General features: G+C 37.8%; 1 protein-coding gene across 7 annotated transcripts in view; it reads left to right on the top strand.

The window, feature by feature from the left end:
* Positions 1-4,138: 4,138 nt before the first annotated feature.
* gtpbp2a (GTP binding protein 2a) overlaps positions 4,139-15,000 on the top strand; it is an 18,006-nt gene continuing 7,144 nt past the window's right edge. For 4 of the 7 annotated variants that reach the window (XR_015505624.1, XR_015505623.1, XR_015505622.1 and 1 more), the window contains exons 1-6: positions 4,139-4,496; positions 7,110-7,136; positions 7,714-7,898; positions 8,413-8,521; positions 11,759-11,956; positions 12,362-12,536. Coding sequence is in view for 3 of the 7 variants with exons in the window: in XM_087278922.1 (XP_087135048.1) it covers positions 4,332-4,496; positions 7,110-7,136; positions 7,714-7,898; positions 8,413-8,521; positions 11,759-11,956; positions 12,362-12,536 (859 nt within the window). In the remaining 4 variants the exon portion in view is untranslated. Of the gene's footprint in view, positions 4,497-7,109; positions 7,137-7,691; positions 7,899-8,412; positions 8,522-9,251; positions 10,439-11,539; positions 11,957-12,361; positions 12,537-15,000 lie in introns of those variants that run through there. The other 3 variants (XR_015505625.1, XM_087278923.1, XM_087278925.1) reach the window with 2 other exon arrangements.

Here is a 15,000-nt window from a genome sequence, read left to right as displayed (position 1 = left end):
TATTTTGAAAATAAATTAGTTAAAATAATTAAAAAATAAATAAATTAAACTAAACTAAAATAAGCTAAAATAAAATAATGAATAAATAAAATAATGAAAAAATAAAATAAATAAATTCAATTAATTTAAAATAATCTAAACCAAATAAACTAAAAATTAATTAAAAAAATGTAAAAGTTATATAAATTTATATAAAGTAATATAAATATATTTTTTAAAAATTATTTAATTAATTAATTTAATTAAAATAAGCTATAATTAAATTTAATTGTATTAAATTTATAAATAAATTAAATATAATTAATTAAATGAACAATTAATAAAAAATATTAAATTAAATTAAAATTAATAAAGCAAAAATGGAATAAATTAAAAAATATAAAAATAAAATAAGCTAAAAAAAGAAAAATAAATTTAAAAAGAAAATAAATAAAATATTAATCAAAATAAATTAAAGATCAGCATGACCTCAAGACAATGCTAATAATTATATTCATGGAGCAGACATGCATCTGACATCCCAGCATGAATGACGCGGGAGGGAAATTGAAAATTCTATATTAATCAACACGGAGGAGAGATATAATGATCAGTGCTCGCTCTTTTAAATGTCAGGCCGTGTATAACAGCACACAGGGCAGGCGCTGCATTAATGAGTGTCAAAGCAAGACTTCTGACTTACACACACACACACACCCATAAAATCACCGTAAAACACACTGCTTTTACCAGCCACGTCACAGTGCGTTTACTCCTCAATGTCACACATATCAAGGAAAAAGGATGCACACAAAAAATAAATAGCAAAATTAAAGCTCAAAAGCAAACTAAGACTTAATATTAAGACTCAAAAGCAAACTAAGACTCAAAATTAAGGCTCAAAACCAAATTAAGACTCAATATTAAGACTCAAAACCAAATTAAGACTCAAAGTTAAGATTTAAAACCAAAATAAGACTCAACATTTACACTCTAAACCAAATTAAAACTCAAAATTAACACTATATTTTGATAAAATGTAGAAATAAATACTTAAGAAAGACCAGTGCATCAAATGTCGTCGCAGTTGTGTGCCGTCAGGTAGGAAATAAAGGTAGCATTTACACGTTTTTGCTTGAAATATCAATTTCATTAACAGATACAGTACATGGGAATGAATGGAGATAATTTTGGGTCTTCAATGTCATTCCTCCTGCTGCGGACAAATGATGTACACAAAGAAAGCATGAAGTGAGGTTATGGTTGCCTACACAGCGGTAAGTAATTGGCTTGACACTGGAAAACAAAAGCCCCATTCAAGACTGCAAATTGAATTTGGTAATGTCCATTAATGTCACTGCAGAGAGAGAGAGAGAGAGAGGAGAGAGAGAGAGAGAGAGAGAGAGAGAGAGAGAGAGAGAGAGAGAGAGAGAGAGAGAGAGAGAGAGAGAGAGAGAGAGAGAGAGAAAATGCTCTTCAAGGTAATTACCTTCAATTTTCTGCTATTAAACTCCATCAGAATGGCTAGAGCACATTGCAGAGATTAATACACACACACACTGAGCTCTGACCTCAGACAACACACACTCTTCCTGGAAAACCCAGATTTGTTTACACACATTTACTGACATCTATGAGCTGATGAACTACACTGTAAAATTTACAGCAAAAAGACTACAGCTGTGATTGGCAGAATTTTACAGTTAAAAATACGGTTATGACTTGCAAAATATTGCTAAACTTTCCTTATTTCCTTCATTTATAGTATTATACACCAGTCTTTTGTCTTAAAAAAAAATCTGTAAAATTTACAGTGTTAAAAACAGCAGCTGTGGTTGGCAGAACTTTACCTTTAAAAACACGGTAAAAGCATTTAATTAGTTTTCTAAATGTAAAGGTAAACATTATTGTATTTCCTTCATTTATAGTTTTATACACCAGTCTTTTGTTGTAAAATAAAAAATAAAAATCTGTCAAATTTGCAGTAAAATACAGCAGCTGTGGTTGCCAGATCTGTACTGTTAAAAATACGGCAGAACATGTAAAAAAAAAAAAATGTAATTATTTGGTAGACTCAAAACCAAATTAAGACTCAAAGTTAAGACTCAAAACCAAATTAAGACTCAAAATTAAAACTCAAAACCAAAGTCTAACTCAACACACCATACCATATTTTATTAATTAATAATTTTATACACCAGTCTTTTATTGTTTAAAAGATTAGGAGCTCTGACACCCAGGAGGAGCTCGGAGTAGAGCCGCTGCTCCTCCACATCCAGAGAAGTTAGCTGAGGTGGCTCGAGCATCTGTTTTGGATGCCTTCAGGATGCCTACCTAGGGAGGTGTTCCAGGCATGTCCCACCGGGAGAAGGCCTTGGGGAAGACCCAGGACACGCTGGAGGGACTATGTCTCTCGGCTGGCCTGGGAACGCCTCAGGATCCCCCATGGAGGAGCTGGAGGAAGTGTCTGGGGAGAGGGAAGTCTGGGGTTCTCTCCTAAGACTGCTACCGCTGCGACCCGACCCCGGAAAAGCAGACGAAAATAAATAAGCAAGTTTAATATTTTATTTATTTATTTGCATTATCATCATGGAATTAGAAAATTTGTATTTTAAATTGTTCATATACATGTGTGTGTGTGTGTGTGTGTGTGTTTTTTTTCATAAGTAATGTGCATATTTTTCCATGTTGAAAATAGAAATGAGTGTGTATGGGTGTTTCCCAAGACTAGGTTGCAGCTGGAAAGGCATCCCCTGCATAAAGCTTATGCTGGAATAGTTGGTGGTTCATTCCGCTGTGGCGACCTCTGATAAATCCAATAGTATCTGGTCTGGATGCAACCTTTATAATGCAAGCTGAGATTGCATCTCTCAGCAATGCAATGTCAGACACAATGCACTCAATGGAGTGTGTGACGTCACTGTGACGGGTAGGGTTAGGGGTGGGGTTAGGTGAGCGCATTAAAAAGCATTAGATGCAGCTCAGATTGCACTGCAGCAGGTCTGCATCCAGACTCCTCTCGATAAATCAGAGATTACACCCAAGGAAAGTGAATGAATGGATGAAAATAGAAATCGTTTCACATACGGCCGACAGGTGGCGCCTTTGAATCGTTTCATTGAAGATGGTTTGAATCACTGTATTTATTTATTTATTTATTACGAACTGAATTCTTGTGAGACGTCTCTCCACATGTTTAACCAACTTTAAAAGTTCTAAAAAAACTAATATATCTTAAAAATGTTTATTACAAATAAAACAAACAAAAAAATACTTCTTGGCACAGTGGGTAGCACGATCGCTTCACAGCAAGAAGGTCGCTGGTTCAAATCCCGGCTGGGTCACTTGGCATTTCTGTGTGGAGTTTGCATGTTCTCCCCGTGTTGGCGTGGGTTTCCTCCGGGTGCTCAGATCCAAACACATTAGACTAAATTGGCCATAGTGTATGTGTGTGAATGAGTGTGTATGGATGTTTCTCAGTACTGGGTTGCAGCTAGAAGGGCATCAGTTGCGTAAAACATGCTGGATAAGTTGACGGTTCACTCCACTGTGGCAACCAGAGATTAATAAATGAACTAAGCTGAAAAGGAATGAATGAATGAACTGGTAATTCACATTCAAAACATGGTAACTAAACTTTTACTTTACTTTGAAAATAAGTTATGCAAGAAAACATTCCCAGATAAAATAATTTAAGCAGTATTAAATAAAAATGGAATAATTTCAGTTTAATTAGACAATAAATATCTAAATATCATCAGAAAATATGTTTTTTTCTTCCTTTTGCCTATATTTAAGTAATCGATTATTGTGTTTTAACAAGCTAAACTGATGTAAGAGCAGTGTAATCTTTTGTTATGTATGACACAATAGTTATAACTCAAAGTTGCGCGGTGGTTGCAGCATACCTGAATCATGAATATTCATGAAGTAATCAAATTACGAAAATACTTCCTTCTTCCTTTATTTTACTGTGAACTGCTCACTTCCTTTCTGTTTAATTCCACTGTATTATGTTCAATTCTTTACATACAATATGTCCAAGTTTAACATTATACAAAAATAAAATCAAACAATAAGAAAATATTTATTATTTTGCTTTACCGTGAGGAACAAAAAGTTAGCATGCTGACGCACTTCCGCGAACTCAAACCGGGCCGGATGTCGAGTTGTTGTTGTTGTTGTGGGGGTTGAGCTCTGGCTCCGCCGGCTCTGGCTCGTATAAATAATGATATTTGACCGTATTTCGATGTGTTGATGTCGGTGTGGAGCAGGCGAGAGCACAGCTGATGGAGTAGGACAGACGGAGGAGTTCATCCCTTAGTTTTTACTGGTTTTAGGGCTTTATCAGGATGGAGACCCGGGTGTCGGAGCTCTTCGGATCGGCCGCCTCACAGAAGTGCGCCTCTCCGGCAGCCGGTGCCAGAAAAACCGCCAAAAATGGCAGCAAAAAGTACAAAAATCGGTCTGGCCGGTATCCAAAAGCAAGCAATAATCCGCCTTATCTACCTCCAGAGGTGAGAGCTCCAACAATTAAACACATCTGATGTTTTAATCTGGCTGTGCTTTCTTTTTCCTGCTTTTGACATGTTTTAGTTACTCTCGGAATCTCTTAAGTATTGCTGTATTTTAGGTTTTGTTAGACTATAACGTTAATATAGTCATTATATAATGTCAATATGTTATTTATGATATTAAGATATGTTAAGGTAACTACTGTTGAATGTGCTAGTAAATATAAACTCGATAAAATTAGCTTGATAACAAACGTAACGTATATTATTGTCAAATTGTGACAATTTTATTCTATAAAACATATTAAGCATGAGCTGAATAATATAAAATTCAATATAAAAACACTGTTATAGCATATTATTTAAACTAAAGGCAAAATAATTTACAATATTGTGGTCACACTTCACAGTAAGGTTCTGTTAGTTCAGTTTAGTTTATACATTTACTAAACATGAACAAACAATAAACAATACATTAACTACAGTGTCTATTAATCTTTGTTAATGTAAGGAAAGGTTGCACTATGATTAACAAATGCTGTATAATAATATTGTTCATTTTTCACGTTGGTAAATAACAAATGAATGAACATTACATTAGAAACAACAAGAACCTTATTGTAAAAATGTGACCCGTTTAATGTATATAACTAATATTAATAAATGCTTTACAAGTGTTATCGTTTTTTTTGGTTTGTGTTAATAAATACTTTGATGAAAACGTGACCCTTTTAATGTGTGCTGCTATTGTATAATGTACACTGTCAAGATTGCTGGGTTACACACAATTTCTGCATGTTGTCGCAATACAAATCGCTTGTTAACTCAATAGTTTTTACAAGCTTAAGTGGATTGAACATAAAACTATTAAGTTGTCCTACAAAATGCTTAAGAACTTTGTTGTTTCAGCCTATTTTAAATAAGTAGTTTGAACAAGCAGCTAAAGTCATTTTTTTGAGTCTATAAGGTTAAGCTCTATAGTAGTATTTTTGCATTTTTGTTTCTAAGTATAGCATAGTTTGTCCATTATTGTAAGCTCATAATAATAATGTGTTACATGAGAATTTTAAATTATATTTATGGTTTTCACTTCATTGTTTGTTTCATTGTCAGATTCATTGTCAGATGAGAGAAAGGCAATAGAAATGTAATGCAAGGTGCTTTTCCGTAGCTGTGACAAAGTTTGCTGTTGTCTGGCTGTCATTGGATAGTGACACACTACAGCGGCTGTGTTTGTGGATATCTAAAATAAGGCGAGAAGAGATGATGACGAGCAGCTGATTCAGTCTGACACTCCAGTGCAGATCAAACAGATGATTATTACAATAATAGGTTGAAATATTATGGATGAAATGTGTGTGTTTATGCTTACATTTGGTCAATAAATGCACAAAAATGACTCTATATAACTAGAAATAGCATATTATATTCAAGTAAAGTGCTTTGAGGGGATAAGATGTCTAATATGGGTGAAATAATTTTTTATGGTCATTAAGTGTAATTATAGTTATGTTAAAAAAAGTCAAATGCATAATTATTCTGAAATGTGCTTGTTAATAAATTATATATATATATATATATATATATATATATATATATATATATATATATATATATATATATATATATATATATATAATTATAGTGATTATACTAAATTTAATCCTATTTTCAAGTTGTCAAATAAGTAAAACATAATGGTTTCGAGATATTTGAGTATTTTTGTTAAATAGTTTCCTATCACATATTTATTTGTTTGATGCTTGACAACATCTTAGACCCATGCACAATTAAATTATGACTTTTAAGACTGGACTCACTTTGCCGTATATAACATAAGGATAAAAGTCAGTGCATTGTGTCTAAGCTGAAATGAAGGATATAATAGCAAGATGTGTTCAGGAGGAGATTAGTCAACAAATGCATTGACTTTGTTGTCATCTGTCAGTGTGACTCTTTTCTTTGTGCTTTTGAATGCTGAACTGTGTGACGTTTGAGCTCTATTCAGCTTTAAAGGGGACCTATTCTGCCTCTTTTTACAAGATCTAAAATAAGTCTGTAGAGTGTAGTGATGTTTAGCTTAAAGTACCACACTAGTAATGTGTATAACTCTCTGAAACTGACCCTTTTAAGCTTTGATCCTAATTGTGTGGTGTTTTGGTGACTGTCGCTTTAAATTTAAATGAGGTTGTGCTCTTTTCAGAAAAGGGCGGAGCTAAGAATGCCTGTGTGTCAGCAGAGTGGCAGATTCAAAAACAAAACTAATGTCTTATGCTAATGAGGGAGACTAGTGCGTGTTTCTTAGTGGTCATAGTCGGAGCGCAGTGAATGGAAGAGTACAACCAATCCTTTACAATCCTATTTGCTGAAATAACAAGAGAAAAACTCCAGGATAGTGTTAGCAAGACTTTCAGAAATAGGAAAGAGGCTTTTTTAATGTAAGGAAAGTCTGATTATAATAAATGCAATTCCATCATCTTTACCATTAGAGGCTGGAGATATTCACACACTGCTGACACACGACTGGGGTTAAACCCCTTATAAAAGTGATTTTTGCATAATAGGTGCCCTTTAACTCCTCTATATACTCACAATATGTCCTCTCTTTTGTTTCAGGTTGAAGAGGGAAACATTGAGTACAAGGTAAACTAGCAGCTCCACATATTCAGATTTCATCATCATGGTTTTTTGTTGAAAAAATTGTGAAAAAACAGATGAAATGACCAGCTTTATCCATCATGGAGCCTTTTCACAAGCCTGCTATGACGTGCTTAACGCTAATCAGCATCTCAAATCCTTGAATATTTTAAATATTTAGATTTTTTTTTTTTAAACATGAACATTTATGTGTATTTATGTAAGTATGATATCATCTTTGCATCAACATGCACAAAGCGAATTCCCTCTTGTGTGAGGTGTGTGTGATGCACTCTGTAATGGGGCAGGACAGTAAATCTGACACCGTTATCATCACACTATTGTTTTCCTCTTTCTGAAAGTCTTGCTAACACCATCCTGGAGTTTTTCTCTTGTTATTTCAGCAAATAGGATTGTAAAGGATTGGTTGTACTCTTCCATTCCCTGCGCTCCGACTATGACCACTAAGAAACACGCATGTGTGAAAAGGCTCCATTAGATTGTCGTTTCTCCCACTGACTCTGGTGCAGCTGGTGTGATTGTCTCTGTCGTTGTGTTTAGTGTAGAGTGTGTTGTGTTTCAGCTGAAGCTGGTGAACCCCACGCAGTACCGCTTCGAGCATCTGGCCACGCAGATGAAGTGGCGGCTGCAGGAGGGCCGAGGGGAAGCTGTGTATCAGATCGGGGTTGAGGACAACGGCCTGCTGGTGGGCCTGACGGAGGACGACATGAAGGCCTCGCTCAGAACACTGCGCAGGATGGCTGAGAAGTACGAACACACACCAATTCATTCATTTTCTTTTTGGCTTAATCCCTTTATTAATCTGGAGTCGCCACAGGGGAATGAACCGCCAACTTATCCAGCATATGTTTTACACAGCGAATGCTCTTTCAGCTGCAAACAATCACCAATTGAGTTTGTCTTTGGACTGTAAGGGAAACCGGAGCACCTGTGAAGAACATGCAAACTCCACACAGAAACGGCAACTGACCCAGCCGGGACTCGAACCAACGATCTTCTTGCTGTGAGGCAACAGTGCTAACCACTGAGCCACCATGTCACCATCCCATATCATACCTGACTATAAAAATATCTAAACATTATTTACAGCTTTACTTTCAGTTCACAGCATCAGCAAACCACAGTCCTGAACGCATGCATCCCATATCATACCTGACCTTAATACTGTTTTTAATGCAGATAATATTCACTTAAGTTTGTTGAAACTTTATATTCAGTTGCAGTTTATTTATATCTTTATTAAAGCATGTGTTGTGTTCAGGGTGGGTGCAGAAATCACAGTTCTCAGAGAGCGCGATGTGGATTATGACACAGAGGAGCCACACAGAATAGCTGAAGTCCTCGTCAGGAAAGTGCCGGATGATCAGCAGGTAAATGTGTATCGGCATCCGTATTCTCTAAACAGGGCTCGAAATGAACCTTTTTGCTTGGTAGCACCGGAGCTCCTAACATTAAAAATGTAGGCGCATCAGGCAAAATTTAGTCGCACCCACTAATTACAAGCACCGTTACTTCAAGTTTTATACAAACAGATATATTGCATTTGACATCAACAGTAAACAAACTAACAAGCAAAAAAAATATATATATATGCAAGCGTAAGGAAAATATGTCTCAACGAAATCCCGTTATCACAAGAAAATAGATTTTTATAACAGAACTGAGTGAGCAAAAGACACACAGAGCGCTCACCGGCCCTGCACACACTGCTGGACATGAATGAGTCTGTTAAGGGTATAACTGTGCTGTTCTCACGGGTGCTGTCTGATATTGCACTGATGCTTTTGACATATACTGTACCTTATTATATGCGTACGTCATGTTAATAGCAATACTTTTCATGAGTAGCGATATAAGTTTACTCAGTGTAAGCCCGTTTGCGATGGTGTATGTGGTGTTAAATTTGACATATATCTGCCACTTGCACGACGGACAGCATCTGGCGATTATATGAAGGATTAAACAGAAGCTTTCCTGCTAGATGTGGCAAACAGTTACCTGCAAACTCCATCCCACAGACTTTTCATAGCGGACTTGAAGCCAACGGAAGTCTTTTATCCACTCTTGGAAAATTGTAGGTGGTGGACTAACATTCTGCACAACTTTAGATGGTTTTTAAAACAAAATCTGTCAGTGTTATCTTCATTCTCATCTTCAGCGCTTGACAATGTTTCGCGGTAGCAGCTCTCTCTGTCATCCCAAGCCAGAAGGCATTGACTGAGTGATTGACAGCTGATATTTCAGTGCTAGAGCAGTGGGCCAATAAGAAGAGCGTGAAGGCGGGGCAAGCATTATGGACTTGGCTTTGTTTACTGCAGCAAGTTGACATGACAACTGTTCCTGAGCGCTGCTTTTCAAGTGCAGAGATGCATTCTGCGTGAATGTCTCCCGAATCCGAGCATGTGGTGAACATTTTGCAGTAAAAACTGTTCGCACACAACAATTTCATGCACACGCAAAAATGCTCCCAAATATGTTTTGAGGTCGCATAGATAAAATTTCGGGCGCATATGTGACAAAAATGGTCGCAATTTCGAGCCCTGCTAAACATTTGATCTTATTACTAAGAATTCATCTGAATAGCTGTAAACATTTTTACCTGAGAGACAAGCTTTTAAATACTTGTAAAAAACACTTTGATAAATATGAAACCAGACACATATTAAGCTTTCAAATGAGACAGTTGAAGTCAGAATTATTCGCCCTCCTGTTTATTTTTTCCCCAATTTCTGTTTAACGGTGAGCAGATTATCATGAACACATTTCTAATCATAATAGTGTTAATAACTCATCTCTAATAACTGATTTATTTTCTCTTTGAAATGATGACAGTAAATAATATTAGACCAGATATTCATCAAGATAATTCTATACAGCTTAAAGTGACATGTAAAGACTTCACTAGGGTAATTAGGTTAACTAGGCAGACTAGGGTAATTAGGCAAGTTATTATATAATGATGGTTTGTTCTGTAGACTATCAGGTGAAAAAATTGTTTAAAGGGGCTAATAATATTGACCTTAAAATGGTGTTTAAAAAATTCAAAGCTGCTTTTATTCCAGCCGAAATAAAGCAAATAAGACTTTCTCCAGAAGAAAAAATATTATCTGACATACTGTGAAAATTTCCTGAATCTTTTAAACATCATTTGTGAAATATTTTAAAAAGTAATTAAAATTAAAAGGGGGGGGAATAATTCTGACATCAACTGTGTATAGATATTCACGATTGCTTTGTTATGGTTTTAAAAATGTAACCGTAGATGATAGCACAGGGTGACAGTAAATGTGTTCAATAGGGATGTAACGGTATTGTAAATACCGTCATACCGCAATATTAATTTTTTTCGATAGTACCGTAGTCGCATGACTCGGTAAAACTATAGGTCTTCTGAGAAAATTTGCTCAGGCGAATGAAGCGAACGGGAGGTAGCGAAAACTACAATTCCCATCAGCCCAGGGGTGGCCATCATCCTTTGCGGTCTGTTGTCGCTACAGATACAGTAATGCGGAAATGGAGTGTGCTGCTAGAAGCGGGCATCAAAAAGAGCTGGAAATGATCGAACCTGAAGCGGGTGTTGTCGCCGCACGCGTACTGAATAGCTGTGTTGTCGCGCGCGTTCTGATCAGCTGTGTTGTCGCGCGTTCTGATCAGCTGTGTTGCCGCGCGCGTTCTGATCAGTTGTGTTGCCGCGCGCGTTCTGATCAGTTGTGTTGCCGCGCGCGTACTGATGAGCTGTGTTGCCGCGCGCGTACTGATGAGCTGTGTTGTTGCGCGCGTACTGTAAAGCGGGGAGGGGGGGGGTTGAGCGCGCATACTCAAGAGCGGTGTTGTCGCTCGCCTACTGAAGGGCGGGACGGAGGGTGTGACACAGCACACTGTTCAGATTGATACAGACATGAGACCTCTATCTCACTCATGGCTTGTCCAGTCAAGTGGGGGAAAGACAATGCACAACGTTACCCACTGCTGTCCCAGATATCTCAGTCCCAAATGAGAGGGTTTTTTTTCTGTTGCAGGGGACATTGTAAATGCCCAGAGATACAAGCTTTTACCAGATTATATTTATATGATAATTTTCCTTAAAACCCATAAGTGAGTGAGTGAGTGAGTGATTAAATGTTGAATGTGATGAGTTTTCAACAATACTAAATTGAAACTTTATTTTTTTACATGGTTTAATAATTTTTTGTTATTAAAATTGAAGTTCCTGTTTCAAAGCTTACAGATAGATGGCTAATTTGTATGTCATTGACACTTTTGGCACTTTTTTGGAGTATTTTCATAAGTTTTGTTTTTTCCTGTAAATGATTCAATAAATACCGTACCGTGACATTCATACCGAGGTATTACCGTACCGTGAAATTCTGATACCGTTACATCCCTAGTGTTCAATCTATTACTCTTCCTACGTAACACAACACAGGGGTGAAAGATGTATTCAGAAGTCTTAGACCTTTTCCAATCACATACAGTTCATCATTAGATTACAATTTAATGGCAAAAAGGGATGTAAAATTCCTGGTGGCAGGAGTGTGGCAGTTAGGGGTATCCTGATATGTTGATCTCAATGCTGTTATTGTGTGTGTGTGTGTGTGTGTGTGCAGTTCCTGGACCTGCGGGTGGCTGTTCTAGGTAATGTGGACTCTGGTAAATCCACTCTGCTGGGTGTCCTGACACAGGGAGAGCTGGACAACGGCCGAGGGAGAGCGAGACTTAACCTCTTCAGACACCTCCATGAGATTCAGACCGGACGCACCTCCAGCATCAGCATCGAGATCTTGGGCTTTGACAGTAAAGGAGAGGTGAGTTTCCCATCCATCAGACTCTAGATCAGATTTTGTGCCCGTCCATCAGAGCTGGGTTGTAAGAGATTATTGACCTTATTCTTCACTTATGAGCGGATGCAGCAATTGTAATCTTTTTGGACGAATAAATAAATAATCTGACAATATTCTCTCTTCCGTCTGCCGTTATCAGTCTAACACTATTCTCCTCTTTCTGAATGTCTTGATAACACCAATCCTGGATTATTCCAGCAAATAGGATTGTAAAATAATAGTTTGCTGTAATCTGCCATTCACTGCGCTCTGAGTTCACCAAATATTGACCACTTCTGCTGCTGAGCAACATGCTAATGTGAAAAGGCTTCATAGCAGTAAGACTTGTCCCTATGTGCATGCAAAGCAGTGTCTGTGACGTTCCTGCAGGTGGTGAACTACAGCGAGTCCCGAACTGCAGAGGAAATCTGCGAGAGCGCCTCAAAGATGATCACCTTCATAGACCTAGCCGGACACCACAAATACCTGAAGACCACCATCTTTGGCCTGACCAGCTACTGTCCAGACTTCGCCATGCTGGTGGTCAGCGCGAACACAGGCATCGGTGAGTGTGTACAGTGCAGCGCTGCGACAAAACAAACTGAATCACTGATGCATCACCATTCTGAACTGGTTCCCAAAAGCTCCCAATCGATTCTTTGAGCACACTTATTTGTTTAAACTGTGCTTTTCGACCTGTGAGCCGCAGTGCATTGATGAAACTGCTGTGTTATAGGTTAAAAACAAACCTGAAAATGAGCAGTTCTAGTAATAATCTCCCAGAATCAGAATAGGATTGTATTGCGAAGTCCCTAACATTTGAAGTTGCATAATAATGTAAATTAATATCCAGTTAAACTCCGGGTCCGTGACGTCATCGACTTTCACTTTCAGATTTAAAGGGCTAGCATTGCACCAGACCCCCTTAAGTGGTTTTGTTTGAAAGTGTAGAGTCTATATTTTATGCTCATATGCATCACTTTGCTTTTTATTCTACTGTACAAAAGTTATTTACACTTAAATACACAGTATTTTGGAGACCCGAGCTGGGTTTTGAACATTGGTTCATTTTCATATTTTTCATACGACACATGTACAAGTTATAGCTTAAATGAAAGCTCTTGCCGGTGCTCATACGGTTCTAACGTTCATTTTACTGAATTATATTCACATATCAAACAGTTGTCGAATGAATCGTGGTGTTTCCATGGCGCAGAAGTGAAAACAATACATTCATGATCAATAAGCAGCCCCAGATAGCACAGACAGCTGTCATCTCTTACCTTATGCTGTGCGCTTCAGGACCATTCTCCTCTGTTTTTGAGCTGATGTGCAAAAGTAATGCTTTTACATGTCTGACGTGCTCCAAACACAGTGAATTATGTTTGATCAAACTAAAGAATAGTGAAATATGAAAGCAATGATCGCTCCTGTGGCTTGTACAGCACCTCTCATCAGTTATAATACAATAACTTCTGCATAGATTATGGTGGAGACATTTTTCTTTTTTCCTATGATTACAGACATGTGCAGGAACCACCAACATTAATTACAGCACGCGAGACCACACACAACCTAAACGGTTCACTTTCATATTTGAGTTTATAAAAAATATATACAAAAAGCGCCTCTTTTTTTAGGTGTTTATTATAACACAGGCAACACATACAGTTATTTTAAACAATTTCAGTAGTGTTTTATAAAACTTCAAAGAGTTTTCTTTAAAATGATACCAAATTTTTGCATTTACACCTCTGGATGTGGATTTGGGCAAAATCCAGGCGGAAATCCCAAAATAACTGCAGAGTTTAACTGGTTGAAGGGGGCTTTAAATCACTTTGATAAGGAGTTTCTCCCCAGTTGTGTGTCAGCAGTGTGTGAATATCTCCAGCCTCTAATGCTCAACATAAATGAATTGTGTTTGTTCTAATCAGACTTGATGCAAAATCACTTTGATTGACATTCTCCCTTTGTACGTGTCATCACAGGGGGAAAGCCCCGCCCACTAGTGCCCATCTCTCCATCTCATTAGCATAAACAGCAGCCCTGAGTGAGAAGCAGCCGTCTGTCCATTAGCCATTAGAGCGTAAAGATAGTGTCAGCATAGACTAGGAGGATTATAGATGTGGAGTTTTAGATGAACAGCGACAGGAGCCACATAGAGATTCTCACACACTCACACTGACAACATGCAGACCTGATGCACACTGATAACGAAAGTCCTGCTTTACACAAGATGCACCGGCGTCTGTAGCTCCCCTTTACCCTAGATAGATCTCTGATAAATGTCAAATCACACAGGGCGAGTGACACAGATAAACCTGCTAATGTTTGGACACGTCTGTCTGTGCTCTTCTCTGGCACGGAGGCGTAAATCAGCTGGAAACTTAATAATCCTGCCGTATGATGTTATGTTATGTAACAGAGCAGGACTCTTAAGTGTCGTCCTCATTCCTGCAGTCAAGTCCCAAAATACACCAGTACAGCTGATCAGATCTGATCCAGCACCAGCGGAGAGAGAAACCCGAGCCAGGAACTATGTTTCTATGTACTCTGCTCTGTTTTCTGTGTCAAGAGTGGATGAAGATGAGTGGATGAAGATGACCCAACAGTGCATAAGGGTTAAAAATACCTGCTACCGTACCCAGTTTGATATGCAGAGACAGCTGTAAATAAGGCATCTGCAGGTTAAAGGGGTTGTTCACCCACAAATACAACATTTTGTATTGATTTACTCAGATGTAGGTGCTTTTCTGTCTTCAGTAGAACATTAAAGCAGATTTTGAGCTGAATTTGGTGATTCTTATGATAGCAGTGAATGGTGACAGGGTTTTTAGAGCAGGGGTTCCCAAACTTTTCAGCCTGTGACCCCCTGAAGCGACTCTCACTATCCTCTGCATGCACACCAACAGTCCCAAGTCTGTTCTTGGTGTCATTTTGGAGATCGCCACTCGGAGATCATCCTCCACATTCAGTCGTGGCCTGTATTTATTTTTAATGTGCATGGGTGCTGTAAAGGTGTCAGACAG

This window comes from Danio rerio, chromosome 13 (assembly GCF_052040795.2).
Source record: "Danio rerio strain M-AB ecotype USA chromosome 13, GRCz13ab, whole genome shotgun sequence".
NCBI classification, from domain to species: Eukaryota; Metazoa; Chordata; class Actinopteri; order Cypriniformes; family Danionidae; genus Danio; species Danio rerio.
This window is presented reverse-complemented; position numbering and strand designations above follow the sequence as displayed.